Source organism: Aptenodytes forsteri, unplaced genomic scaffold (assembly GCF_000699145.1).
Source record: "Aptenodytes forsteri isolate BGI_AS27 unplaced genomic scaffold, ASM69914v1 Scaffold220, whole genome shotgun sequence".
Classification (NCBI taxonomy): domain Eukaryota; kingdom Metazoa; phylum Chordata; class Aves; order Sphenisciformes; family Spheniscidae; genus Aptenodytes; species Aptenodytes forsteri.
Genome location: NW_008794168.1, coordinates 386,304 through 413,874, shown reverse-complemented (window position 1 = coordinate 413,874; position 27,571 = coordinate 386,304). Strand labels below are relative to the sequence as shown.

Here is a 27,571-nt window from a genome sequence, read left to right as displayed (position 1 = left end):
TCTGTGCTTTCTCACAAAGGTAAGTGGAATGGGGGAGCTCAATTAATTACTCTCACTCAGGCTTTGTGTTACCATGTATTAGTCAAATTAATCCAAATTCTAGCTAACATTTTCCCCACTAATACTACATGGAAAATGAAAGACTTCAATGTTAAGCATACAATACCCTATTTATTCTAACCCATTTCTGTGCTAATGACAGCTAAACTAGCAAATGTAAATTATTCTCTGACAGTATCAGGCACTGTAGCTGTCATTGTCCCACTTAGACGTGTGCTGTATGAATTATAAGGATGTCCCCATCCACTTTTGGAAATCCTGCTTCCTGGTGAACTGAGCAGTAGTCAGCGCCCCGTGCTTCCCAGAGATTTGGCCCTGAAGTGACTGTGAACAAGGAAAGAGGATTCTCATTCACACCCCCTCCTGCATACAGCTCTGTATCCAGATGCGGTGTGCATATGCGTGTTCTGCCACCCCCTGAGCACCATCCCCTAAGCACTACCCCACATCCAGAGTCCACGTAGCAGAAAGCAGGGGTGAACCACACTCACCTTCCAAGCAAGAGAGCATGTTAAGGAGGAGACTGAATACAGAATTCACTGCAGATAACACGTTACCTATCCGCCTTCAAAAATCACAGAGGAAACATTCTTCCTTTTCCATGTCTTCCATCCCTTTTTCAGTGATGCTTGCTGACAGTGAATTTCTGCAAAGAATACAGATACGGCTAAAAGAAACACTACATCAACTGAACTCCATTCATATTGTTTGGCATTGGACTCGAACCCAGCTCTAAAGTCTGAATTTCCATCATCTCCCCTCCAGAAGCTTGAGATATTGGCATAAATGGGTTTGGTTTTCACAACTAATAAAGTTCAGGCCCCACATTTGGAGAGGAGTCTCTTTCAAATTGTTCAGCCCAAAAGAGTTCATGGAGAGGATTGGGATCAGAGTTTGGATTCGGGTCCACTGCTGATACGAAGTATTTCAGTCCTCTGATCAACTTGCTATTAATACAACATGCAATATAATGTTTTACGCAACACGGGGAGGTGTGACTTTCTGAGGCTGCATGCAGTAAACTGATTGCATTCAATTAGATACCAATGAACATGCAGCCTTGTCGTCCAGACACTGCTGTATGACAAACAGTGCATGCAACATTATTCTAATTCAATCCAGTGCATAACTACACTCATGCATACAAGACAGTAGTGAAGACGCATTACACTGTAACAGATTTAACAATAAGCATACAAACATATTATATGAACTGCAAACACTGCACATGTTGCAAAAGAATTTTACCTGATTTTTAATTTTTTTTTAATAAACAGCCTGAGGGCACAAAGGGCCTGGCCACACAAGCTTAAAAGTGGCCCCTTTCTGTGACGATGATGGTAGGTTTCAGATGAACTTAGGACTACTTGCCACCTGTGGTTCGCTCAGTAGTCTTGCCTGCTAGTCCTCAAGTTCCTCCGCTACGTTGAAAATGAAATGCTTCTGTTCGTCCTGCTGCCTAAGAAAGTCATCTTGACTTCACATGTGTTACAAGAATTATCACTGGATAATGAATGATGCAACATGGGGATTCAGCTGGCTTTTATTTATCATTATGCATAACTGCTGACCCTTGGCTTGCACATCCATTTATTTGCTCAAGAATTCACATGACATTACATTCATTACACAAAAGAATAAATACAATACAACCGATTAATACTACTCTAGTTCTCCTATTTCTCCTGTGGTGAAAGAATCTTGAGACTTCAAATGTGTAACGATACAGGGAAAAATCTGTTATAAGTTGTACATAGCTGTTCATTTTTCCTCAAATCAGATCCAAAATTAGGATAAAAATACCTTTTGTCAGGCACCAGCAAGGTTGTTAAGATCCGATGAAGAGTATGACAAGTGAAAGCACTTGCTCACTGCTTTCACACAAAGATAAATGTATTGCTGCAAGTTATGACAAGTGAAAGCACTTGCTCACTGCTTTCACACAAAGATAAATGTATTGCTGCGAGTTTTAACATTTTAATTTACAAAAAGTGAAAAAGCAAAATAAAAACAAGTCACAGGCCAAGTACAACAGCGTTACATGGCACAGATTGATTTTTCACATGACTGTGACAAGGAAGGAAAGACCGCTGACCAAACTGTTTACACTGGGACTTCAATCCAGTTCCTGGATTTGAAGTCACAGTTCTTCATTTGTCAGACCAGTCCATGCATACACACTGACTTATATGCTTTCCTAATGTATTAATTATAACAGCTGGGATTTTCAAAGCCATTCAAAATATCTGGACAACCTTTTTCCTTTAACTTCTTATTTAAAATGGGTGTCTAATTCACGAGGTCACTGGAAATCTTAGCCCAATTTTTAAGTAATTTCTAAATGTTCACCCGATTATTTCAGTGCCCTTTACAAGCACTAATTCATTTAATGACACAGTTGTATGTGACTGGGGCTAATGGTTTCTCAAAAATAACGCCCAATGTTTCCAGCAGAGCCAGAGACTACACATCTCACCCTCCCATGACTGAGCCACGGAAGTTTTTTTCTTCTAGGAATTGGTGCTGCTCATCCTCCTCAAGGCTAGCGGAGAGATAAAGTGACATACGCAATAACCGGAAGACAGAAAAAAGGCAAATGTAGGATTCCTAGTGGCTGACTTCCTATGTTTGAGCTCTGCAACAGGGAGGAAAAGCAAGGGTAAGAAAGCAGGTAGGGACAGGGATGTGATGCAGTGCTAGAAAGGGAGAAAGTGCTTCGTATGTGTCAAGCACGATGTGTGCTTATTAGGAAGAGATGCATCCGGACTTCCACACTGAATCAGGTAACTTGGCTCATCTCTTCTAACTGTTTTTTAATTGCATGTAGTAAATGCTGCATAATACCAGAAGTCATACTGGCCCAAGAGGGATCACTTTCTTCTATGACTGGTTTTGCAAGGTCTTGGAAAAAATAACAGATTAAACAGGTGTGACACATGCAATAGGATCAATTTATAAAGTTACGGGTCAGAAAGGGATCAGAGCTGCCTTGACATCTGTTTCTCCAGTTATGGGAAACAGCACAGAGAAGTTTACACAGCTCCATACACAGAAAAGCTTTTACTGCAGCTATGGATCTAGGTTCCTCAGCTGGAGCAGTCACAGCTAACATTACTAGATCTACAGACCCAACCCTCAGTCACACTCCATCACAAGCCATCAGGTTACAAGCACAGTTTTCTTACTGGTGCCAGGCTGCAGAGGAATCAGCAATGGACATACCTAAATATAAATATATGACATAGTAGACATAAATGTAACTTTCAGGTACTTTTATTTGTAATCAAAGGGCTGCATAGACCATTTGGTGCCAGGTGGCTTCTTAAGAAGGAATTGGTGCCTGTAATATCAGAACATCAGCCTTATTAATCCAGTACATACCTTGAGGCCTATGTTATGTTTCTTAATGCACATGAGCAAGTTAATCAGCAAATGTGAATTGTAATAATTCCTTAATAATACTTTCTTAATAAAGAATAGGCTTGTATGTGAAATGCTACATGACAAAGCATGGCACTGACTGCTTCCTGTGAATACTTAAAACTTAAGACATGGCATGGGGTTTTCTAGAGCCAGATGAATTAATGAAATGTAGATCAAGATGCCAGATCCTGATTCAAAAGTCACCTAAAAACTTCTACTTTCAAAAAAGTTCTAGATCAGGAACTACATGATCAGAATGATGAGCTAATGAGTCTTCATTGTTTTATGATAAACAGAAAATTGCAAATGCAAAATAACAAGCAAAACAGGCTTCCTGCTTGAAAAAATATCCTGTGCTCTAGATGTGGTCAGAGGAAGATGAGCCAAGAAAATGCCCACCATGTAGTCAAATATGCTATAACTTCCACAGAAAAAAATATAATTCCAAGTCTGTTTCACAGTAAAAGCCAAGAATCATTTTTGTATTGAAAGAACTATAAGACAAAGATACTTTGTGTAGACCACATTGGTTTAGATTAGCAAATATGCTTAAGTTTCAATGGCAGAGTTGTGCCTTTAAGCTAGACAATAAGAAAAGTGCAACACTATTCCAGTGAAGACATATAGTGAAAGAGACTGTGCAGAAAAATAAAGCTGAATTCAGTTCACCTTCAGGTATAGAATACACACCCAATAACTATCACAACTGTTTCATAAGCCAGTATCATTTAACTTCCAAGTGGTAAACACAAATGTGCCACCTGCATTGGAACTACAAGTCTGCTTAGACATGAAATCATTTTAAAAGGTCAGTGCTGCAAATACCACAGAAATATACACAATGAGTTTAAAAAAGTACAGTAGTAAAATTCTCAGATGCCTCCATAGCCTACATTGCCTAAAAAACAGAATTCTGTCATTCACCTGTCCTTGCGCTTTTACACCCCTTTTCAACACAGTACCTTGACAAATTAATGATTAACATTTTGTGAGGACTCACAGGGTCCAATTCAGAGCTGCTGTATGCAAGTGTAACTCAAAGACAATGCACATACACCGTACGATTGGCATCCAAGCCTAAAAATAAGTAATTTTTCCCATTTAATAAAAGAAATACTTAGCTGCCTACAGTATGACAAATGGTTTATGATAGATGATCAGCAACTGTAAGACGCCTCAAAGAGGTGAAATTCAAGCACTGTATCCAGTCATATCACTTTATATGTGTTCCTTTGGAAAGGATTACTTCATTATTTCGGCGCCAGAATTTGAAAACATGGTCTCCAGTTGCTAGAAGACGTCAGTGCTACAGTCCTCTGAAATCAATGAGCTCAGCTTTTCAAGTGAAAATGCCTGCAAAACACTATTTCCTATAGTTCTCAGAAAACAGTCTCCTAGAAAAAAAATGATTCATGGACACTTCTTAAGACAGTGCTGTACTTTGTACCGCTTTTACAAAAACACCGCAACAGGTTTAAAAGAATTGTAATAAGAGCCTACTACAAGCTTATTGTTTCTTACACACAGTCTGAAAAAGACAATATTCTTTCATTTGTCTCTGGTACCATTGTGGTGATATATTTTCATTTATATCCTTTGTACATCCAGTTTGTAATCTGACATCTTTTCACAAGAAATTAATATAAAAACCAATAAACATGTGGATCCAAACCAGCTCCCTAGACTAATTTTGACAAATACGTTGTAGATTTTAATTCTATGTAGATTTAGATTTCAATGTAGATTTAATATTCTAATATTCTAATTCTCACTGGCTTTAGAATTGGTACCCAGGTAAGTGCCTTATTTGGCATAACAAACAGGCAAAAATTTTCTAAAGCAATTCCTGGCACATCAAAAGACCATGAAGAAAATATCCTTTAAGGCCCGTTGGAGCTATATTGATACCAGGTGAGAGATTTACCTGTAAAAGCAAAATTAAAAAGTGGACTTACAGTATCCAAAAATTATTTACTACATGTAAAGGCCATTTTCCTGGCCTTTCCACTCTGGGGACACAATTCAGAAGTTACTTTAAAAAACATACTTGTACAAAGTCTTACCTTGCAATCTGTGTTCTAGTATTGAAGTCAAGAGATCTCATTGAGCGTAAGACTTCTATACACCCCAAGTACTGTAAGGAAAAAGAAACAGTTGGAAAACGTATTATAATTATTCTTGAGTTCTGGGAGAAAATGCAGCTAATCATTGAAAGGCATTGTACAATTCTTATTTTTACATTTGGTTTATCCTATGTGTCAGGTAGGTTTTTATGATTATGCTCTTGTATGTCACAGATTTGTTCCATAGACATTTTATTTCATTTAAGTCTCAAGTTTGGTTCAGCATATCTTTTTATGTTTAATCTAATCACTGTAATACACCTAGTTCATAATGTGTTGATGTGCTTTTTAATTTTCCTCTATCTTAATTGTTCCATTTTAGGTATGAAGCTAATCAAAGTAAAAATAATATTAATGAAAAAGGCAGCGTGGTAAAGCAAATTCACCTAGCACTGGTTAGTAGGAAAATCTTATTTAAGAGGGAGAGAACTAAGCCTCATTAGTATAAAAAAGGTAAAATATAGCAGGGAAAGCTGAAAAGAGCACCAGCAATCCAAAGACGATTCCTTAATAATCACCTCAGGGATAGATGGGATTTAATGTTTTCATTAATGACACTAGTATAAAGATATAGGAAAATGCTAACAAAATATACTAATAACCCGTGCTGAGAGATGGCTTCAACACGGTCATTCAAGAGAAGAATGACATGAAGGTTAGCTAATGTTAGGAAAAGACCAGACTTATTGACCCAGATTTCTGCCCTGCATCTCTATGAAAAAGAGGGACTACCATTAGAAAATATGTTAAAATATGAGTATCTATCACAGGGGTGAGAAAAACTCAGGTGAATCTTGCTTCCAAAAGTGGGCATAATTTGCATGTGCTAAAGTCTACATGCAGCTACAGCTCGTCAGATATTCGGATAGCGGCTTTGTACAAACCATCTCATGACTGGCATATCCCATGGCAGTATCTTTGCATGTAGGTTAAGTACTCAACCACACACCTGACTTTTGAAAGTCAAGGGAAACAGGGATCAGTCTTTGCATAATGAGCCTGATAACGCTATTCTATACTATGTTTTTATATCAGCTTTTATATCAGTTTTATAACAGTTTTTGTATCTATTTGCAGCGTAATGCAATCTATTTGGGTATGAAACTGGTGCAAAAAATCAGGTGAGGCCACCATTTTGTGTCTGTTTGGGAATTTTATTTACACTGAAAAAATGATCTTTTGATTAGAGAATTACTACATCAGTAACTATATTATCTAGAATTTCAGCAATGCTTTTTCTTTAGAAACATGTATGTCACAAACTGTTTACAAGCCGAGGGAGTATCTGGTTTGTTTTCACATGTCCATTATTATTTAATTTATTGCTATCAAATGTTTGAAGTCATTACAACACTGAATAAAATAAACTAGAATATCAAGTGACTCCTATTCATTAAATTGCTCAAACTTGGATTATAATAGCCCACAGTTTCTGGGAAGGGTTATTTCAAAAGCCATTTCCTAGAATTTTTTAGAAATCTCCTGCAATCTTATGTTTTTTGAAAAGCTTGTAAAATCCTCATGGAAAATGTCTTGTCTGTGCCCAGGGAAGTGGTGGAGTCCCCATCCCTGGAGGTATTTAAAAGACGTGTAGATGAGGCGCTTAGGGACATGGTTTAGTGGGCATGGTGGTGTTGGGTTGACGGTTGGACTCGATGATCTTAGAGGTCTTTTCCAACCTCAATGATTCTATGATTCTATGATTCTATTCTATGATCCTGGCACATGGAGCTTTCAAGCCAAGGGTCATACTCTCAAGCTCTTTAGATTATCATCACTCCCCTATCAGTGTAAAATTAGGTAAGCCTTGTATCTTATTACAAGTAGATTCCTTTTTTACATATACTTCTGCCTGAGTACTTAAAGCATCCAGAACAACATTTTCGCGCTCTGATGCAGGAAGTTAAGCCATTAACTCTATTTTTAAGTATCTCAGAGGGTGATTTGGTTTGCTTGGAGATGAAGTTCATCAAACATCAGTTGAGATAATCAGCTGAAGCCAGTTAACTTATGCCAATATACAGCAATGAAAGATGTTTTCCTGTACTCTTTTTGTGTCATTTTGCTTTAGTTCTAGGATACTTTTTACAGATACATTTTCCCAAATATGTATTTCATATGAGATACTTTTGCAATTAAATATGCTGTAAATGGTATAACTATTCAAAGGTATCACGGTGATTTTTTGTTACTGAAATACTTGGTTTACATTATTTCATCAACCTGTTTGTTTAGACCACTCAATACTAAAACACTTTTGGATTACACTTGTTCCTTCACTTATCTATATTTGCCACAAGTCTTTTAAAGCAAAGTAATTGTACAATTTTGAGAACCAAGTCCAACATTTTATAAGCAAACTCTGGAAGGCAGTTTGACAAGTACATGCAGGCGTGCAAATAAGTACACAAACACATGTGCACACAAGTCACTGCCAAAATAAACACACAGATAGTTAGACAAATACCCATAAACATACTTAGGAGGCGTGCATTTAGACTCCTTTGAGTCATACTACCTGATCTGCATTAACAAAAGTAGAGACAAAACCAGACTGAAGGAAGGTCAGATGGAAAAATTACCCTGTGCTGGTTTTATGTGTAGCACGGAGACAGCTGAACACAACATAGTAAGGCTTGCAGTATTCCTGACTGATAAAGGGAAAGATGGCAACTGATTTTCTGGGATAAAAGATGTGAACACTTAATCACCACGGCATATTTTCAAGTAACGAAATTACTATAATAACTGACATTCAAAAGGTCCAAAGGCCAACTACAGGGACATATAACTCACCTACTGCTATGCTTCAATTATTCCCCAAGACCAACATTGCTCTCTAAAAATATCCATTTGAAGTACATCCTGACAAGGATCCACAGAAAGGAGACATACAACCAAGATAGCAAGTAAATAAATTATTCATTTATTTCAACAAATAAATATCCTGATTAAAAAGAAATGCTATCTTTTGCTTTAGGCATTCCACAAAACATTTAAAATATCGTTATAAAACAGTCTACTTCTAAAAAAGCTCCTCTTCACCCAGCACTTAATGTATATTCTAACCAATCAGCTACTGTGCACTGTGATATTTATGAGCTCCCACTAGCATCCTCCCTCTCATTGCTCAGGAAACAAATATACCGAGATGCAGCCCACCTTGAAGGAGGAAGATTTGGGACTCCCAGGTCCAAGCTCTCGCAGACAACGTTCTGCCTTCTGTCTACTTTCTGATATTTGAATGAGTTTCCACCTTCATTGAATGTTACTATGCCCCGAGAAAAGAGTCTTTCATCTGAATTAATACCTTCCCATTCAGAGTTTTTAGATTCATAACTAGTACTTTGCATGCTAAACAGCACCTTGCAGAAGCTGATGTAAATCTAAAAGCAGAGTGCCACATACTCCTGGGACCATACCTCTCTCATTGCATGAGGTTCCAACTTCCTTACTAGTTACAATTTTTCCAGGTCAGTGTAAGAGAAGGCCATATATCCCAGGTTTCTGGTTTGTCCCATGGGTGAAGATTTTTTCCATATTCCCTAAAGTACCTTTGCCTTCTCTACGACGCAGTCAGAAAATTCTTGTTTAACAACCAAAATTTTTTACTGTACCCTGTGTAAGATAGGGTATTGAGTTCTCTCAACATGTATCAGAAACAGACAGTTCAACACAGGAGCGCTGAATGCATTCATGTGCTTGGAGTGAAGAGAAAAGGCAAACGAGGGTAATCACTGTCAGAGATGCCTTTTGCCCCATGAACATGAACAACCTTGTTCAGTGTTTCCTAACAAGCTCATTCAAAACACCAGGTTACTGGAAGAAATCTTCCACTGTTTGACCCAGAAGATAATAGTAACAACAGCAACAAATATTTTATAAAAACGTAGCAAGATGTAGCCCCATACAGCACTGCAGTAGTCCAACCTAGGAGTGACAAATGCTTGAATGCTTAAACGCTTGAATGGCATATGCAGATCTAGTAGCAGATGACTGTCTGCCCAGAACATGGGTAACACGAACATCTGCCCATCACCTACTCTCTAACAAAATAAGGACTCCTAATCTCTGAGTCTGAACTACTGGAGTATCATTAGCTCAACAAAACTGCATGGGTATTCTTAGTAATTACGATAGACTGGTTTTAATCTGCGTAACCAGATGACCATCATCAAATCTGAGTGGTTCACAACATTGTAGATTGTACCTGCAACACACAAAGCGTCGTGCAAGTTATGTAAGAGATAACATGTTTACATCAGCAAACAGATATGTACTTGCATTGTTAGCCAAAAATTAGCCAGTGCCTTCAAATATTGATGTATCTGAAATCTGCACTAACGTTGCACAGCTGCTGCTAATAGCCTGGGGGCTCAAAAAATAGATTCAGGTTCCCAGGGTTCTGGCTGGTGTATGGAGATCTAATTTTTGAAAATAGAAATATCTGAAACATATTATAAGATACCCTGTAATAAGCCGGTCAATTCACTGCAAGTTTCTCACCCACAGGCTTAGGCTGAGCTTGTACATGGCAAGTATGCAAAAGTGAGCATCTTTTCACTTGCTACATCTGTTCCTCACGTGTATCTCAAGTCATATGCCTACATTTTCATGATTCCTTTGGGGCGGGGGGTTGTTTATGTGTTCATTTGGTTTTGTGGGTTTTTTTGTTTTGCATTTGATTCTTGTTAGCCAAAGAGCTAGTCCAGAATTAAAGTATGCCATGAAAGTAAATAAGTAGTTAGTATCAATTGATCAGTGCTAGTTCACTCCTGTTGAGGACTCCCTTATTTAAAAAGAAGAGATTTTATTTCAAATTCAGATTATGTTGCTTCTATTGCAACATGCATTTATTTATGCATCAAAATGACAGTTCCTTCTAATTTCAGATATCATCATTAACCACCAAAGGGGCTTGCGAAATGAGCACTAAGAGTTCCACAATGTTCCACAATACTTAGAAGTTACTTTCAAGTTTGCAGTCTACCCTAAATCATATGAAGATTCAAGCCTAGACATACACTAACAAGCAGGGCATAATACAAAAATAGTAACAGCCCAGGACTTGATTTCAAGATAAGTTTGCCCACATGTAACTGGGGACCCGGTCAGGATTTTTAATATCCCTATTGATGCATAAAACGGGGAAGAAAAAAACACAAAAGCAACCCAAGTCATAGCCAGGGACTACAGGATTGATAATTAGAAGTATCTTACAAAATGAGTTCTTCTCTTCAGCAAATTAATAAGAAACAGTAAACCTGAATCATTTTGCTATCATATTAGATTAATTTCCCAGCTTAACTGAATTTACAATACCCACTCTCTAAACCACTGAAGTGAAAAAAAGAAAAAAAAATGAACAAGGAACTGTAATCAGAAGGTGTTCCCTTTAATAAAATAAACTAAGTAAAAGAAAAATAATAATAATTGCCACAATACTTTATAATTTTTTTAATTGTGCTTTAACTGAACATTTATTACCTTGAATACCTTACTAATTTGACTGAGACATGCACCACAAATTACTTAACTCAGCTAATCAGCAGGAAAAGATCACAAAAAGATAGCTTATCACAACGTACATTCGCTTCTTTACTTCATAAGGAGATCATAGTGTAGTTATATGTATTTGATTAAACTACATAGTATCCTGTAGCAGTAAATTTATTAATTTTGTGAGGACAGTGGAATCTTAGAAGCATTATAAATTCATGAAAACACTAAACTTTTATGTTGAGAGAAAAAGTGAGAAAAAAAACATTTTTCTGAAATACTTCAGGCATATCTGGCAATACAAAATCCTTGCCAATCCATAAAATAACCCTCTGATTGGTGGTTGCCAGTCTGCCAGGTAGTTCATAGTATCCATCCACTCACAGAGGCAGTAAGCAGTCATTGACAAAAATCTGTCTGAAGAAATACAGTAACAATACAGTCCTTGCTATTTTTCAAGATAAACTGGGTACAGAGTTATACCTAGAATTTGAAATACATAATTATCCTTTCAGTTACCCATACCAAAATGCCTTACCCTATGGTAAAGCACTTCCACAGAAGCCTGTAAAGATACTGGCACATGGCACGAGGACCTTTTCTTTCCACATCTTCAGGAGGAAAGGTAACTGCTTGGCATTTTTGCAGACAAATCTTCTATCCTTATTCACACAGCCTATACAAGGAGGACATAAAGCCTCCACACCAATAGTTTTGCACCCTTTGAATTTGACATAGTGTGCGCACCCCTGTACCAGGCTAGCTCGTTGGATTTGTGTGGGAGGCAGAGAAGGTCTGGAGGTATGGCTCTGCATCCAGGTAGATGTGGGAATCCTCTTTTTAATGTGAAACAGTGGCTCCTCATCCTGATCACAGCAAATGGCCCAGTCACAGAAAACTGGCCTTCCTGAGTTCTTCACCTAGATTCTCCCAGTAGCAAAGCAAAATGAAAAGGAAAGAAGGAAAGGAAAGAAGGAGAGTGTGCTAAATAACAGTGGGGATACATTGCATGTTACCCGCAAACCTAGCAAGCTTCTTCAGGGGCTATCCTCTTAAGCACAGTTACCTTTAACTGCAATCATTTGCTAATAACGCTTAGTCTTTAACAACAGCTAATACTGACCAGTATTTACAGCACTCACATAAGTTCGTATAAAATTTTGTTTCCAATAGTAGTGATTCAAAATATGATGTGCTTATACAGCAGCTTGACAAGCCTAAATCCTCTTGCCAGTTACCAGAAAGACTTTCAAACCTTTTCAAATCAGGTAAATGGTTCATTTAGTCAGGCTAAATATGGAGGCAGCCTATGTTTTTAATTCACATTGAATAAAAGAATTGCTTTAGAAGGAGGGGTACTCTGAAGACATCTCTACACAGCAAAGACTGAAGCTGTCGTGCATATTCCATCAGTACAGCAGACAAGAGGTAGGATATGAGCTGATGCCATGAGCAGTTATGAGGACTGAAGACTGTGGGAAGCTCCTAAGGCTGAATTTACACTTGAAATCTTTTAAATATAGAGTTACTGCATTCATATGGAAAAAGAGTATAAAGGGACTTTATATATATGGTGTTAGTCATTGACCTAAGGATGTGGCTCAGCTACCCGACTGGGACATAGAACTTGGTGGGAGCTTGGTAAACCTTTCTGGACTCAATGTTCAGCTAGCCCACTGGAGTGCAGGAGCTACTTCTGAAGCCAAACTAGAACAAAAGGTAGCAATATAGGGAGGTACTTCTCTGTATCACCAAAAAGTCAGCATTTTGTGAAGACCTGCACTCTAAAGTGCAATAAACTTTTTTCTTTGTTTTTTTTTAACCTTAACAGCTGCCCAGTGTTAAGAGGTTATTTGCCAAGCCTCAGGCAAACCTTTTCCTGGTAGGTGCAGAACCGCCCCTGTACGTCGTCCTGCCATCGCCGTAGCAGACATCCCATCCAAACTCTGGCACCACAGAAGTCTGCAGGACACCCTTTCACTGCAGGTGTTGCTGATAATGAAAAGCACTCATCGGGCAGACGAGGCAGCCTTTGGCAAATACTGGCTACCATTGACTGAGCAGATAGCAGCGCGGTGGGAAGAAGGTCTCACATGCACACAACCATTCAGTTTTATGTCAGTGTACCTAGATATTTTAAGCAGAAGGATGGTATGGAAGATTAGCTCTGTGACATTTCTAATGTAGGGTGAGTTACAATATTAGAAAAAGCTGTGGGCAGAAGCAAGACTGGATATTCAGAGAGAAATAAATTTGTATGAGCAGTAGTCACAGAGCTTTAAGTCAGCTGCTAGAGATTTCAGTTTCTCTGGTAATTTGGGATATAAATATTTGCCTTTGAATGCTCTGCTTAGCTATCAAGTAACACAATACTGAGATCTTACCTAACATAAGTGTTATTCTCCCTGCCATGCCATAGTCTTCTGCCCTTCCCTCCCCCTGGGGTGTGTCCAGAGAAGGGCAACGAGGCTGGTGAGGGGTCTGGAGAACAAGTCTTATGAGGAGCGGCTGAGGGAACTGGGGTTGTTTAGCCCGGAGAAAAGGAGGCTGAGGGGAGACCTCATCGCTCTCTACAACTACCTGAAAGGAGGTTGTAGCCAGGTGGGTGTCAGTCTCTTCTCCCAAGTTACTAGCAATAGGATGAGAGGAAATGGCCTCAAGTTGCACCAGGGGAGGTTTAGATTGGATGTGAGGAAAAATGTCTTTACTGAAAGAGTGGTTAAACATTGGAAGAGGCTGCCCAGGGAAGTGGTTGAGTCCCCATCCCTGGAGGTATTTAAAAGACGTGTAGATGAGGCGCTTAGGGACATGGTTTAGTGGGCATGGTGGTGTTGGGTTGACGGTTGGACTCGATGATCTTAGAGGTCTTTTCCAACCTTAATGATTCTATGATTCCATGAAGACACATCTTCAGGACTACTTGAAGATGCAGATCTCTGAGGGTACATGACTGGCTGTGCTCTACCAGCATATGCTGAGGGACTTGCTCTGTACCTCTGCCCTGTGCTTCCCCAGTATCTGCACAACAGCATACCTGCTTGCAGGAGCAGCAATCCTGCATGAAAGAAACACTGGCAGCCTTGTTCTGAATGAGGAAAAGACCCTATATTTAAACATTGTCAGAATCTAACACCAAAAATGTGTCATAAACATATGCTGTCGTGAAAAACAGAAAGGGACTCTTCCGTGCTTTCATACTTCTGCAGTTGGTAATTTTTATACCAGTAAGTAATCATGTGTAGACCTTTACAGTGAATCAATATTTCCCCTAAAGGGTTTTTTCCTCATTAAAGAATGCATGTTCTAATCCAGCCAGAAAACTCTAAGTAAGGATTGATTGAATGGAAATGGAACAGAAAATCTAAAAACAAGTCTTCTTTGGGGTTCAACTACAAATAAGCCTTGACCCTTCGGCTGTAAATTTATCATCACAAATTGCTCCACAAGACAAGTAAACCAACAGAGCTTCTGAACTAGTACAAACGATGATGGATATGACTGTCAATAGGTTCGCATTTCTCTTAGAAATAGGTGGTTCGCTTCTTCAGTAACAGGTGAGAACAGAACACAGTTGTCCCAGGAATACCTCCAATTTTGGCCAACACCTAGCTCTTTCCTATTTCCTCTTGTACAATAACTGGCTTCTGTAATATAAAAATATTTTAAATGTCCCTGTATAAGCAGACTTTAACAATTCTTAACTGGTGAATGTTAGCCTACTCTTTCAATGAACTGCCTTATCTTGTTTGAACACCAGGCTCAGGTGTGCACAACTGTAATAATAAAGGGATTTAGGAGGGAAACACATGTATTTTGTACATGAGATCAGTACCTCCCAGAAATTACTTCAATGATTCATATACTTTGATTTGTTAATTAACACAGTATTTTTAGTATAATTCAATGGTATTTTGGCAACTTGTGGTGTTTACAATGTATTGCTTGTCTATTTTGTTCTTTGAACTGAATGCCTGGATTTTCAATAAGAGGAATGCTGCTAAAATTACACTATTAAACTATTTTGGTAAAAGAGGTAACCTTTATAAGCTCTTGATTTAATTACTATAGTAGAGTTATAAAGCATTTTCATAAGAGGCTACAGGGAAATAAGACTTTCTCTGTATGTCTGTGCCTTGATATATTTTGATTCACTGCACCAAACAGAAACAGTGTTTGTTTAGCATCCAGAGTATAAAATAATAAAAAGAAAGGTCACGTTTTAAAATTTTCACTGCATGACTGTGAGTCACTGTATATTTGCTAGACGTCGAGCTTTAATCATGTAAATCCTTTTACAGTGAATTTCCTGAAGATTTTCATAAAGGCTTTCAGTCATAAGTAAAGCACGACTGACTTCCAGAGGGTTTCTGGGATCAGCTATAAAACAAAGTGCCTGGCATCAACTAATTAATACTGACAGGCTGTGAAACTTTTTCATCTAAATAAATTAATTCTAAGTCTAAACCACTGCCAGTAGAAAAATCAGCTTCTAAACAAAGGAAGGCAACTATACTGTTCTATTTCACAGGTCTTCCTTGCATTGAGTTGCTTAAATGATAAAAAAGAATCAATCCACCTTAACATGACAAAAAATAATTTTTATTTATATATACCTACTTCAATTGTATATATTATATATATATGCATGTGTTTTTTATATATACACAGACCTTGAAATCCTATGTATTGACTTCAAGCATGCAAAAATATACAGTGCCACTGTTATTAAGAATGCTTATCAAGAACTCTTAAGTCTAAAAAAATGCTAATTTTTTATTATTTCTGAAATGCAGAATATCAATATTTATAACTATTTTAAAAGTTTTGGTGGGCAGCTGTATATATGGATTAATAAACTGACAAATATGATTGTATATAAAAAGATATCAAGATTTGCCAACACCCTGAAAAAGCTGGAAATAGGTTATTCCTTTTTCCCCCACAGAGATCAAAAAAGCTATAAAGTCCTTCTTCAGTAGCTAGGGATTCATATAAACAAAGAGGCCTTGGAGAAATTATGAACACCTGTTGAATGCCTCCAAATCTTGTTGACGATGAGGCACAGAGAGAGCCCAGCATTTGCAAAAGAAAATATACTTATGTGCCACCGATAACAGGACAGAAGGACAGAAGGTAGAACAATACTAAGCAATACTTTCCGTGTCTGTCAACACATCTCTGAAGTATGATGAAGATTTTACGTGACTATTGCCAGTTGCTGAGGAAAGGAGGTATCCGAAGAAAAGCTGTACAACGTGCACTATTTTCACCATATTTCAGAGTACAGTTTCTCTCTGTTGATAGAATGTTTTTTCATTTGATTTCACTAGAATAAACTGGATTTTTTCTACTTTTCCTGTATCAGAGTTGCAGACAGGAGTAGTCGTAGAAATCTCCACACAACATGAGAATATGGGGCATCTTAACAGTAAGAAAACAATTAAAAAGTCTATCCCATAAACCTCCAAAAGAAAAGAATAATCCATTCTGTTTAGGATATATCTACAATTCTCACTAGATATTAATAGTGGTTTTACATTTGTCCCCTGTGAAAGCATTCCGGCAGCATCTCACAGTCAAATCATACGGTAATGATTCAGAACCCCTTTAAAGAAAAAAAAGGCGAAGGATTCAGCTAGGGGAAGAAGAATATATTTTACCTTATCTTGAAAAGCAATTTCTTAAGTCAACTCTAAGGTCTCATTTCTTGCTAGTAAGGGGAAAGATACCACTGGGAAGCAAATTTTGCTTCTGACAATTTTCTAATCTCCATCTCAAATGGGGTTGAAAACAACACATCTTCAAAGAAAATACATTTTTCTTATTTCTTACTTGTATGTGGACGAAATAAGATTGCCAACATCACGCTCAAAAATATTCACACAGTACAGATGCTGAATGGACGACAGACTGGGCTTTCACAAGATTCCACAAAAAACCTATATTGGTAGCTTTGCATGTACAATATTTCTTATGTTCTTATTTTACAGATGTATGTTTTTGCATGCAAAAACTCAGAAATACTAGAACCAGAAGTGCACACATCGGACAACGATTTATTCTATTATTTTAAATGTAAACGCATTCTGCATTATGCCTCAATTTTTTGTATGTCCCAAAAGTTTTCTTTAAAAAAGGCTACATTTGGAAAAAACTTTAGTTCTATACTTTCCAGGTTTAATTTTAAATATATATAATACAGGGTGAATGCAATTACTGCAGTGTGATATTAATCAGTGTGAACCACATTAGAGAATGCACTGCAGTATCACAGATGAATTGTTTCATTTTCATAATTGCATACTTTACTTCAGTGAACACTTTCCAGACTCTTTTGCTTGCTACCTTGAATATCCACTAAGATATATTTCCCTTTAAAGCACCATGCAGAGTAGTTCTAGCAGCTTATGTTCTGCATCAGGATTTCTTTAACACAAACATGCAAAAGCTTCTGCAGCCAAAACATTATGCTTCAATAGTTGAAAATCATAATTAGACATTTGAAAATGTAAATATGAACACTGTAAATATATCTAGTTATTAAAAAATTTGTACTACCTTATTCATTAAGTAGCACTGCTTGATGAGGAGTATTATTATGCTTGATGAGGAGTATCATTAAAGCACAGACCCAGAAGATGGAAGATCTAACAGGTGCTTTTCCATTATGCTGAATATAAACCTACGCTAAGTATCTGAAATGCTATATGGCTATGCTTTTAAAATTGTACATTTGGAGGTGTGATTTAGGAAGGACCTGTCACTGTTAAAGCTGAAAATCCAAAACACAGAAGGAGGGAGAAGGAGTCCTTTTTTAAATCAATGTTGCATGTACCTCTGGTCTTCATCACAAGAGTTCAGCAATTAAAACACATCTTTTTCTGAATCTTTATCAATCTTTAACTTTCTTATGCTTAAGCTATAGTTACTTGTGTTCACAGTAAGAGTGCCCAAAAGACGACCTCCAACGTGCAGAAGAGAGGAATAAGGCGAGAGATGTCCCGGGTTGGATTTCAAGCATGAAAAAATCTCTAAAAGGTCTTCTTGCAGCATAAAGGCGACAAAGAATCCCAGCAGAGCAGCTCTGGGGGGCTGGGGGCACCACCAGGCCCTAATGACCCCGACCAGCCTTGCTTGGGATGCCTCCCCAGCACCCCTGCCCAAAAGCCCCGAGGTCAGTGTCAGCTCAGGATGGACACCTGCAGCTCCCAGCTTGTGCCCCCTGCAGCGAGCAGCCCTGCTCTTCCAGCTCCTTGGCAGAAATAAATATATTGCAAGAGAGGGTTCATATAATGTTTCTATTTACTTAGTGCTCTCTGCTTATTTTATGACTGTAAAATTAATTTACAAAAGGTTCAAAATGACAGAATGTTACATCTTCAACAATCAGTATTTTAAGTTTTCTCTTCCAGAGTGGGCCTGCTTCATGTGCAGGCTATTCATCCAATGTAACTATTGCTGAAACAAATGAGTGGTTACAAAACAGTCTCAAATCCAGGGGTAATCTACGCTACATAAATAACAGTATTTTAAGTAGCCTCAATCTTGTTTCAGCTTGAAATGTCTGCTGCACCTAACTCTACAGGGTGCGCGTCAATTCTACTTCTTCAGATGTCTCTCATGTAACTTACTACTCTTTCTGCCTATCACTGAGCAACCTGAATTGCAATTCATAATGCTGATCTAAAAAATACATTCATAAATATTGCTCACTTCAAGCTCACAACATATACCAGACTTTCTAACAAGAACAAAACCTATCTTGTATCTCACTGTATCCAGGGTATTCTCCACAACGCTGATCCTACAAAACATCCACATAGCATATGAACTTTGAGCTTATAAACAATTTATTGGTTTTTTAAAAACATTTTTAGGTATGGACTTCAGAGGGAACCTTCTATTCTCCCTGTCTGCTGTGGCATGCACTGTGTGCTGGGTGACCTTCTTCGACAACTATTAAAAGTGCATCACAGAAGACCATGGTTCAAATGTAGCGTCTGCTGACCTGGGCAAAGCCATCTTTCTGTCCCTTCAAAATTTCTGCTCTAATTTCTGTCATAAATGCGCTCAGTTTGCAAAATGAAAAGATATTTTCTGGTTTGCCTATTCTGCCTACTCAGCTAGAGACCTTTTACAGCAGCAGACCTTCACTCTAGCAACTTTACAGAGCAGCTGGGTCTGGTGGAAGAGCACTGCACTTAGGTGTTGTGTAAGTCTCACCTCTGTCAATAATTTCCTGGACACCCTCAAGCAAATGACTTAAATCCTCCACATCTTTATTTCCTTTTCAGTAAAAACAAAAGCTTGATAGTTTGCATTAAATAGTACTTTGTATTAAAGCTTGTAAACAAACGTCACTTTGTAGAGCACGAGGATCTATTAACAACAAGTGTTCCATAGGAGCTAGGTATTATTATCATTATTATTATTATTATTAATCCTACAGTAGAGTGAGCCAGACTTCATTGCCTTCTTAACGCTGCTGAAGTGCTGTAAGAGAAACAGGTTCAATGCATCTGCCAGCGCAGCTTGATTTCATACCAGGCCCTTGTAAAGCTCATTAATTCTGAAGGTTTTTATCATGCCTGAGTGTTGTTAAAGATAACAGTCACCTAGGAACAGGACCATACTGGGGACTGCCTTCATAGTTTCTGTCTCTGACCCAAGAAAAGTCTTTGGGTAGATTCAAAACACTTTGCTGATACGTTTTTTAACAGTTTATTGTGGTGTTTGCAGTGCAGCTTCACACTTAATTATTTCCTTTCAGAAGGAGACTCTGCACTGTTTATAGGCCTGGCCTTTTCTCTTCATTCCTGCTCGGACTTTAGAAAAAAGTAAGTACAAAGGAATGACACTGTAGCATCTGCTCTCAACATGTGGCGACAAAACCTGGCCCCTACATTCGGTTGCAAAGGTGGTGTTTCTGAAACATTGTAATTTCTCGGGAAGTTAAGGGTACTTTTAAAATGTCCTGTGGTTATTTAAAGCAGTTTGTATATAAGAAAAGAGACAATTCTGTTTCTGGTAATTACTTCATCAGAGGTACGCAGTGTCAAATGTCAGTCAGGATGCTGGTGTCCAACAAGACATGCACTCCCTTGTATAATTCCTATGCTAATAAAAGCCAAAAATGGGAATAAAGGCATGTTAGTATACCATATCCAGAAGGATGGAAATGGTGCTGAGCAAGTTAAGATAATATCTTAAGATAAAATATCTCTCTCTCAGTCTTGTCCTTATTATTTAAGGTATTTGGTCAACTTATGTCTCTAATTTCAGGATTTGTTCTGACAAAAAAGACAAAAATCCCTGTATCAGCAAATATAATGTGATGATGCTGTGGAAAAAAGGCCTAGACAGCTTTTTCTGTTTACCTCACATTATTTTCTTTGTGTGTCCCTATACCCTGTTTATTTTTACCTTTTATCTTTTTGCTTGCCATCCCTGTCTAATTTCAAAGGACTTTTTTTAGTCTTGAAACTTTTAGCTGTGACTTGGATTGTCTGAGTCAACCTTTTGAGACTGAAATCTTTCCTGGCCCTATGAAAAACTTATTTGAAAAATCTAGGGGAATATCTATCACTTATTAAACAAACATTCTACATTACCCTTATTAAATTGCGCCCAATCCCCCTCTGAAAACAAGTGATGACTGGGAATGTGGTTGCACCGAGTCCCATCGTTATTCCCATCACAACACAAATGGACAGGCTCTGCCTCAGACCTGCCTGGGGCAGCCAAAGGTAGAGCTGCATCACATTTTATCATAAATATATAGAATCCAATGAAATATGAATAGTGCATGACTATGTAGAACTGCAGAGAAGCAATACTGGACGCCTTTTCCTCTACGACTATGGAATTTGTTTCATTGCTTAAAGGAGTAAATCACCCTGAGCGTCAGTAGCTGGGAAGGCTGGTTGTCTCTGGCACTATCGCAGGGCAGATCTGCATTTTTCCCATTGCAAACCACAAGAAAATTTAATATCGATACCTTGTGCATTCACTTCAACTTTCTACTATAAAATGAAGCCAGGCTGCAGCACAAATACAGCTAGTGTGTTAACGGAGACAAGGTTCCCCAATGGGTTATGTGGCTAGGGGACAAAGGAGTGCCCTGTCACTGGCACAAAGGAGTGCCTTGTCCCCAGCAGCAAAGGCAGGCATGGGTTTTCCCTGAAGATCTTGGTTCATCTGTGTAGCAGCAGATATTTACATTGGGCACATGGTATTCTTACTGTAACCCTTGTTTGAAGATAAGTAAAGAAACCAACAATCCAATTCCCAAGGAAAAACAGAGAAGGAATTCTGACTGAATGCAGTTTTACCTCCTAAACCGACCAGCTAAATTCATCTGTGGATTTTAAAACTGTAAATAACTAGCAGGACTGTATAATTTTTGCTTTAAAAAAATACAGTTCTGACTTTAACTATTCAAATCAACATTAACAGTGCCCAAATTGTGTCACTCACGAAATAACCCTAGGTGTGGAAATTATGCCAAAGCTTCCAAGGCATTTTGCAAACACTCCACATGTACTGCAGACCAGACATTCACGTTGAGAGTTGAATCCTTCAGCACCAAAATCATTACGTACTTTGCTTTCTATGAAAGGTGTGCAAATGTACAGTAATAGTACTTGATTCATGTAATTAGAATAATATTATAATTAAAGACTCTACTGTATGATTTTTGCTCATAGGATCTGATTTAATTTCTGTGAGAAATGCTTCTTTCATATCAGTTGGCTGTACAACAGACCCACAGTGTTTCAGATCCATGGAGCTCAAAAGAGGTTTTCGACAGAGCAACAGGCATCAGTATTGTTCTTTCATAGCCCAAATAACAGTGAAAGAAAATGCTAAAGATACTAACGGATAGCAAGGAAATATGGCATACTAGGAGGGATCAATTGCAAAAACCAATGCTGTCTCTGTCACTTACTTCTCTTACTTTGTACACTTACTTAGGGGAGACTAACCTGCATGCATGCAGCTTTAAAATCCACAGTGATAAGCCAGTTTCGTAAGTCTTTGAGCTCTGGCTAATACTGTTTGGGTACCTGGGTTAAGGATAGCAGACTCTGAACTAAAGGATCAGTATTCAGTCCTAGTATAATCATATGGCTGAAACACACAACCCACTTCTTAAACATGTAAACCTCATTACAAGCAGGATGCTTTGGGACTGTGCTCTTTATTATTAGAATCACATGCACAAAATCCTACTGAGCATGTTTTTACTCAGGCCGTGTCAAACTATCAGTGATTAACCATTAACACTACTGCAACTTGACTGATAGAAGCAGAATTTAAATCTGATTAAAACAAACAAACAAACAAACAAAAAAACCTTGCACAAATTTTTCTATAATGAAGATAAATTTAGCGTCAACCAAAAAAAGAAACTAAAAACTCTTGCTGTAATGTTAATATTCTTTTTTTTTAACAAGTAGATTGTAAATTTGACTTTGTGTCTATTTAAAGGAGTAAGAAGGAAGCAAGAAACCCTCTTCTTTTTTTCTTACAGGCTACACTGGATATCTTTCAAACAGGTGAGCAAAGAGTACAACGACAAAGCCACGAAGCATTGGTATCTTGCTCCTACTTCAAACCAGCAACAAATCAATTCTAGTTAGAGCAGAAAGAAAAAAAGAGAACATTCTTCCAAAGAGCCCTGAAGTCTTCTAGGGGAAGGCCACATATGTTGCAGTTTCCACCATGTTAGCTCCACTTAAGGCTGTGCTTCTCAGTCTGGGTTAGCCACTAGAGAGAAAAGTAATTTTGTAAATTCTGTGTCTACTTGCAGAGATCTGCTAAAATCACAGCTGCCCTGCATATACGCTGAAGGGAATACTATAGGTCAGAATAAAAGGATGCAATAAGAGCATGCAACACAGCAATTCAGTTCATACTTAAGCACATACTTAACTTTCAGCATATAGGAGTAGCCTCAATTATTTCAATAAGAATATTCCCATAAACAGTGTCATGCAGAAATGTTTGCAGAACTGAAGCTTTTACTTGGTGATGTATTTGAACAAATTCACAAAAGATGCCTATTTTCCTCACCAGATGTAAATCGCTGTTATACCCTCCCAAGACATGAAAGTGTTAAAATGTTAAAGAAATAATTGTAGTTAGGATTACACTCTTTAGATACTTTGCTATAATATTAATAATTTAATATGCTTTTCACTGAAATATTATTTGCCTGGCCTGTGGCGCTTCTTTTAGATGAAGTCCTTTTTCCTTCCTACCTCTCAGATACTATCTTTGCATCTGTTTTTTAACACTAGATTTACCCAGGTCTGTTCTGTATCACTGTCTTGGTTTTATGGTTCATTAGCTCTTTCGGATATATTGTATATAGGGTTACAAAATTATGCTATAGTATTTTGGGTTTATTTAGCTTTGAACTGCTGAGAAACAGCATTTTAAGCTCATCAACACTTGTTACAAAACCCAACCACGAGCTACCTAAAGACAGACATACATTTGCCTCTTGACTGTTGACTGTGCTCTTAATTAAATGTAACAAAACCCAAAGCGTCTATGCCATTACCCAATTAAACTCATCAGTAAACATTTATCATCAGAAACAAACAGATTTCACTGAAACATTTAACTACTGTTACATTACACAGTTTTACACTTTTTTATTATATGTATTTATTTTTCTGACAACATGAACATTTATAATCGCTCCCTATAGTAAGCAGTCCCTCTATGGGGAAAACACTGAGCTGTTCAATGACTTCCATCACAGCAAACTATTTCATTTTTTTTCATTAATCCATAATTTGTTAAACTGTTCAGCAGTAGTATTAAGTAAAGTATCAGTACCTCACCACTTTATGTCCCCTAATACGGCTATGGTTGTTGTCTAATTTGTTACAAAAATGTATTTTTGGTTTTGTGAAAATTTTCCCATTAAAATAATACATAAAAATGCAACATGAAATCCATAGGGAGAAAAAAAGAGTACAGAAAGTGCCAGTATTTTTATGGCTGAAAATAATTCCATCGCAGCAGACCATGAAGATCAGAACACAGTTCCTGTTTACCATCATCCTGCACCCGTTTTTAAGCATTAGAGTTACACTGCCCGTTTAAAAAATGGGTAATATGTGAAAAGGTGGGGACAGCAGTAAAGTTACAGATTTGTCACACATTGCACATAGGAATTACGCGTCTCTTACTTCAGAAGATTCCAATGTGAGTTATCAAACTGCCCAGTAGTTACAATTTACCCTGTCCCGTAGGTAATTTTCATGTTTTGAATGTGGGTTGATGAGAAAATAGTAACCCAGTGCACATTTACACACAAAATGATAAAAGCTTTGCTGGTTAACAACAAATCTAATTTTTGTCTCATTTAACTAATGGCATATGGAATTTTCTGTAAGGCATATGGTACTAATTAAACATGGTACAAGTCCCCCACATAGTCAATATAGCCATGAGGTATCCAAGGAACGTTTCCCTTCAGTGTACATTATCTATGTATTGATTTGATGGTCTGAATGCATAAAAGCCCTGGGAACTAACAATGTTTAATGATGTGGGAACTGCACTTCTATTCTTATCTACAGTTGCTGAGGAAAATTCTGAGATACTTAATGCACAGGCAAATTATGAACTAACCAGGACCGGTTTATTTTCATTCATTCATTAACCACGGATTTTTATATTTATTTTTAACCCTTGTTTTTACATTTAGAGCACTGTTCTGTGACTCCATATGCCAGAGAGCATGAAGTTAAAGATATCACCCTATTTTTTTAACAGAAACAATAATCTAGGTTCCATACATTTTAATGACATTAACAAACACCTAAAATGTAAGTTGTATGGTGCTAATGATTTATTTTGAAAATTCTAATACGCATAATGTGTATAAATACACTTTCATGTATTTGATACCAGCTGCGCTAATTAAAATATTTGTTCTAATATCAGTATTAGATATGAGTTAATTATTAACTTTAAATGTAAGTCCACTTGTATATAATTTTAATTCTCTTTTCAATTCAAGGATATCAGCTTCCTCTAGCATACAGAAGGTCAACCACTGAAAAAATTAAGAAAATAAATACTGTGTTTGTTCTGCTTCATAATGATCACTTCAGGTAAAACAAACAGCAGCAGTGAATTCTCACAGTCATTATCTGCCTACTTACAATATCCTAAGCAAAATAAAAAATAAAATAGCTGAGTTCTCTGAGCTAATGGGAAAATGGTAAATGACCTTCCGTTAACCAGAATATTTCTGTGCAAAAGAACAACGGGGTCTCAACACCACTATGTCCAGCATCAGTGGGTTATTTTTATTGAGACACTTCTCGAACAGTAACAAAGCAGCAGTTTGTGTTCTGAAAGGTAGCACTGACCCTTTTGTAGTTCCAGTAAATTTCAGAGTAGTAAAAAAGACAGTACAATTTCAATAATGCTCTGAACTGGCCAACTTAATCTACCATCACTTGCAAAATCTACCATCACCACTAACAGAAAGAAACGAAAACTGCTTCCTAGTGCTCCAACTGTTAAATATCCACTCTGCTTTTGATAATGAGACTTGAGAAAAAACAGTGAGAGTTAAGCAACGAGGCTGTCACTCAGTTTTAAAGCATCCTGATATAAAGTCACACTGTGACTTTATACCCAAAATAAGATGAGATTAAAAATAGACCTGTAACCTTATTAATAGTCTGCTACAAAACAGCTTAACACTTAAGATACAGAAGCCATTCGGCACATAAAACATGGTGACTGAAGAATGAATTCTGGACAAGAACGTTATTTTTACACTTTCTGCACACTGTGCTGGAAGGTGTAACCAGAATCTTACCTGACTACAAAAACACTGCACATACCCTTCTCTCAAAGGCTCTAATTTAACAGGTCATTTCAAAATACTTTCAAAGCTTATGGAAACATTACCCTGTAAACTTAGGATTCTCTGTTCTTGACATGCTGTATCAATGAACTGAAAAGAGCAATAACATTTAAGGTGGCTGAATTCTCATTATGTAAAACAAGCTGCATTTTCCTGCTCTACCCACAACAGTATTTCTATTTGTGGAACATGGTAAGAATTGCACTCTGTGCCTTACTGCTCTGAGATTTCTAATATAATTTCACATTAAAAACACACATATCCTTAGAGGTATTTTCAAACTGAAATATCATGCAAGATTAACAGTTCTTCACACATCAAGGAGTCTCTTTCCTCCTGCATATTGTACCAGACATATTGAAAGCCTATGTATCCAAGATATATACAGTATGCTAGATAACACTGAAAACCTAAATTCAGAAGAAGGAAAAAAAAACCAAAACAAAAAGTAAGAAAATGAGCTTTTTAGCTTAGGAACAGTATTTTTACACAGCTGTAGAACATTATCTGACAAAGAACCTATTTGCAGATTTGCTCTAATTTAACAAATTAACACAGCTTCCCAACCCTGCCTTCCTGCATTTACATACCACGCATTATGCACAAAAAAAGGAATATACAAATAGAGATCCTTTCAGCCTGTCTAGCCTGTCATCAAAACCAGCAGAGAATTTTTCATTGATAAAAACAGAGAATGGAAGAAATCAGACCAACCTTCACAATGTATGTCACACCAGGTCCCAGGATCTTCTCACTCGAGTGCAGCCATCCTCGAGAGGGTTTATTGACAAAGCTGCTACTTTGATTCCAGTCTTCACCTCCGGGGTGCATTTCCTCTGACCGTGGTTTTTTCCCCATACTCATCTTGCTCACGTCCTGCTGAGAACACGAAGTGGCAGAGACAAGGTTACATGTGTTGTCTGAAGCCCCTGCTGCTGAGCTAGAAGCACTCGAGCTTCCCTGCAACTTGGAGACAGCAAGCTCCTTTACTGCAGAGGAGAGGTTTTTGATACCCAAAAGGCTGCCCGTGTGAGAGAGTTTCAAGTGGGACACTTTATGGATGAGGGTACATAGGGTGGTGGGTCCATCTTCTTGGTCCTTGCGGAGAACCTCTGGTGAGACCAGGTATGAAGGTGCTGTTGAAGTCGTAGCAACTGCTGAGACCTTGCTGTTCATGGACAAATTGTGAATAAGATCATCAACTGATGTCACCGAATCATTCCTGAAGCGGTTATACTTGGTACGTTGAAGCATGCCCTTCTATCTGGTTGCCTGCATATGTTCTGGCAAATCTGATGCCAACGCAGGAGACGCCTGTGCTAACATAGCAGGCGATTCATAACACGGAAGGATAACAAGATTTTGGGGTAAAAAAGAGAAGAGTATAAGGAAGAACAAAAAAATATGTATTTTTAAGAAATTTCTTATGGTTCCCCGTTAAGGTTGGGTGAAGTAACAGTTTTCTATGACAGAGATCCCAGTCCTGCTTAGAGCTGCCAACTCGCTCACAGCAAAAGCATGACTCACACAAATGAGAAGGACCCTTTTCAACAAAAGGCTCAGT

At 37.8% G+C, this 27,571-nt stretch overlaps 1 protein-coding gene across 1 annotated transcript in view; it reads right to left on the bottom strand.

Annotated features, from left to right (window-relative positions):
• The window catches only part of SHC3 (SHC adaptor protein 3), a 59,060-nt gene extending 31,799 nt beyond the window's left edge, over window positions 1–27,261 (bottom strand). The window contains exons 1-2 of the mRNA XM_009281639.1: window positions 26,722–27,261; window positions 5,547–5,617 (exon numbers count right to left, since the gene is read on the bottom strand). Coding sequence (XP_009279914.1) covers window positions 5,547–5,617; window positions 26,722–27,261 — 611 coding nt within the window. The remainder of the gene's footprint in view (window positions 1–5,546; window positions 5,618–26,721) is intronic.
• Between the last annotated feature and the right edge of the window lie 310 nt (window positions 27,262–27,571).